The sequence below is a fragment of the Gekko japonicus genome, unplaced genomic scaffold (genome assembly GCF_001447785.1).
Source record: "Gekko japonicus isolate JY-2015 unplaced genomic scaffold, Gekko_japonicus_V1.1 scaffold182, whole genome shotgun sequence".
Lineage (NCBI taxonomy): Eukaryota > Metazoa > Chordata > Lepidosauria > Squamata > Gekkonidae > Gekko > Gekko japonicus.
In genome coordinates, this window is record NW_015173128.1 from 1,444,813 (window position 1) to 1,446,523 (window position 1,711).

At 51.1% G+C, this 1,711-nt stretch overlaps 1 protein-coding gene across 9 annotated transcripts in view; it reads right to left on the minus strand.

Annotated features, from left to right (window-relative positions):
• NCOR1 (nuclear receptor corepressor 1) overlaps window positions 1-1,711 on the minus strand; it is a 160,187-nt gene that overhangs the window by 59,449 nt on the left and 99,027 nt on the right. For all 9 annotated transcript variants that reach the window (XM_015422051.1, XM_015422057.1, XM_015422055.1 and 6 more), the window contains one exon: window positions 742-871. In XM_015422051.1, the coding sequence (XP_015277537.1) occupies window positions 742-871 (130 nt within the window). The remainder of the gene's footprint in view (window positions 1-741; window positions 872-1,711) is intronic.

The following is a 1,711-nucleotide window of genomic DNA, read 5'->3' on the forward strand; positions in this document are numbered from 1 at the left end:
TCCTGCTGTTTGACTCCCCAGCCTACGCAGAGGATGCAGAAGAGGTTTCGCCGAGGTCACTGGTGAGCTCACCTGCCCCGAACGCTGTGAAACAGGATCCCTAAAACTGGGCATCCAGCCTTCTCTCTCTCAGCTCTGAGCGGCCCTCGGTTTGCTTCCTGGCAAATGCCACTGCCACTTTCCAAGCCCTTCTAGATATCTGCACCATCAGCCTCCCTCAACGGTCTCCTGGCGCCCAACTCCAGCATAAACTCTGCTGAATTATAGAGTCGGGTGGGTAGCTGTGCTGGTCTGAAGCTGCTGAACAAAGTTTGAGTCCAGTGGCACCTTGAAGACCAACAAAGTTTTATTCTGCGTATGAGCTTTTGTATGCATGCATGCATGCATACAAAAGCTCATACGCAGAATAAAACTTTGTTGGTCTTAAAGGTGCCAATGGACTCAAACCTTGTTCTGCTGAACTATTTCAGATTCACCCACCCTTCCTGTAAGGAGCCCAAAGCACCAACATAACTATCCCATGAGATAAATTCAGCCAAACAGCGAGAGAGAAAGGTCTTTGGCTAGTGCAGCCCTTGGGTGCTCCAATGTTGCAAGGCTTGTTAAAAACACCTGTTGGCTTGCAGAAACAGAGGGCTCCCTTGAGCTCTCAGGTGTTGCGGATCCCCGATGAGGCCTGTTAACAGCACTGCTATGCAATCCCAGAGATGAGTGGGGTACCCGCTCCCCCTAAGAACGTACCATGGGTGGAATTACGGCAGCCCGATGCTGAAGCTGCTGCAGGTCCAGCTGCCCTTGCTTGATGGTGGAGGACACTAGCAGAGGCCCCGTAGGGTACAGCAGGGAAGGCTTTGAATCCATGGTGTAGATTCTGGAAGAAAGTTTACATTTTAAAAGCTGGACTGAAGAACCCGGCAAGGGGTCAGGCAGTGAAACCGCACTTTATAAACTCAACTGATCTGGACGGTAAGGTACTTTGGGGCTGGCAGTGGTGATGAAGCTTCTGGCAGTGATTGGCTCACCCGACTGCATGTCACAGAGGGATCTCACGCAGCTATTGGTGGAGCTGCTCTGACTCTATAGAGGGACAAGGCAGACAGGAAGCCAAAGAAAGGAGGGAGCAGGGGAAGCAGGCATCCGTAAGAACAGGCTTGGACGAGGAAGGAAAATGCAAAGAGCCAGGGAGTGACCAGACGCTGCTAAGGTGAAAGCAGCTGAAGTACAGATCCTGATATAAAATAAGCAATGAAACTGCTGGCTGCAAGCCCACAGATGAATTAAGCCGAGCTATTTTAAAAAGCAAAACTGGATGCAATCCAACAGCTGCACTGGCGTCTTCTGCACTTTGAGACGGCAGCTTCAGGGCCCGGTTTCCCACCACTGAGTTTAAAGAATAAACCTAGACCAGGCTCTTTCTCTCGGTTGATTTACTTGGCAACTTCTCTTGAATAGTCTCGGGGTGCACTCGGGAGTGACAGAGAGAGAGAGAAATGAAACAGACACATCTAACCAAAAATGTGTGCAATGGCATCACTGGCTTCTAGAGCTCTCTGCCACGGGAAACAGGGATGGCCGTGAGTTCAGATGGCAGTGAAAGACAATTGGGCCCATTCGTCGTGGAAAGGTCCATCAATGGCTAAATGGAACCTCCGTGGTCAGCGGTAGTGTACCCCTGAATGCCAGGTGCTGTGGGGGGGGAGAATAGGGCAGG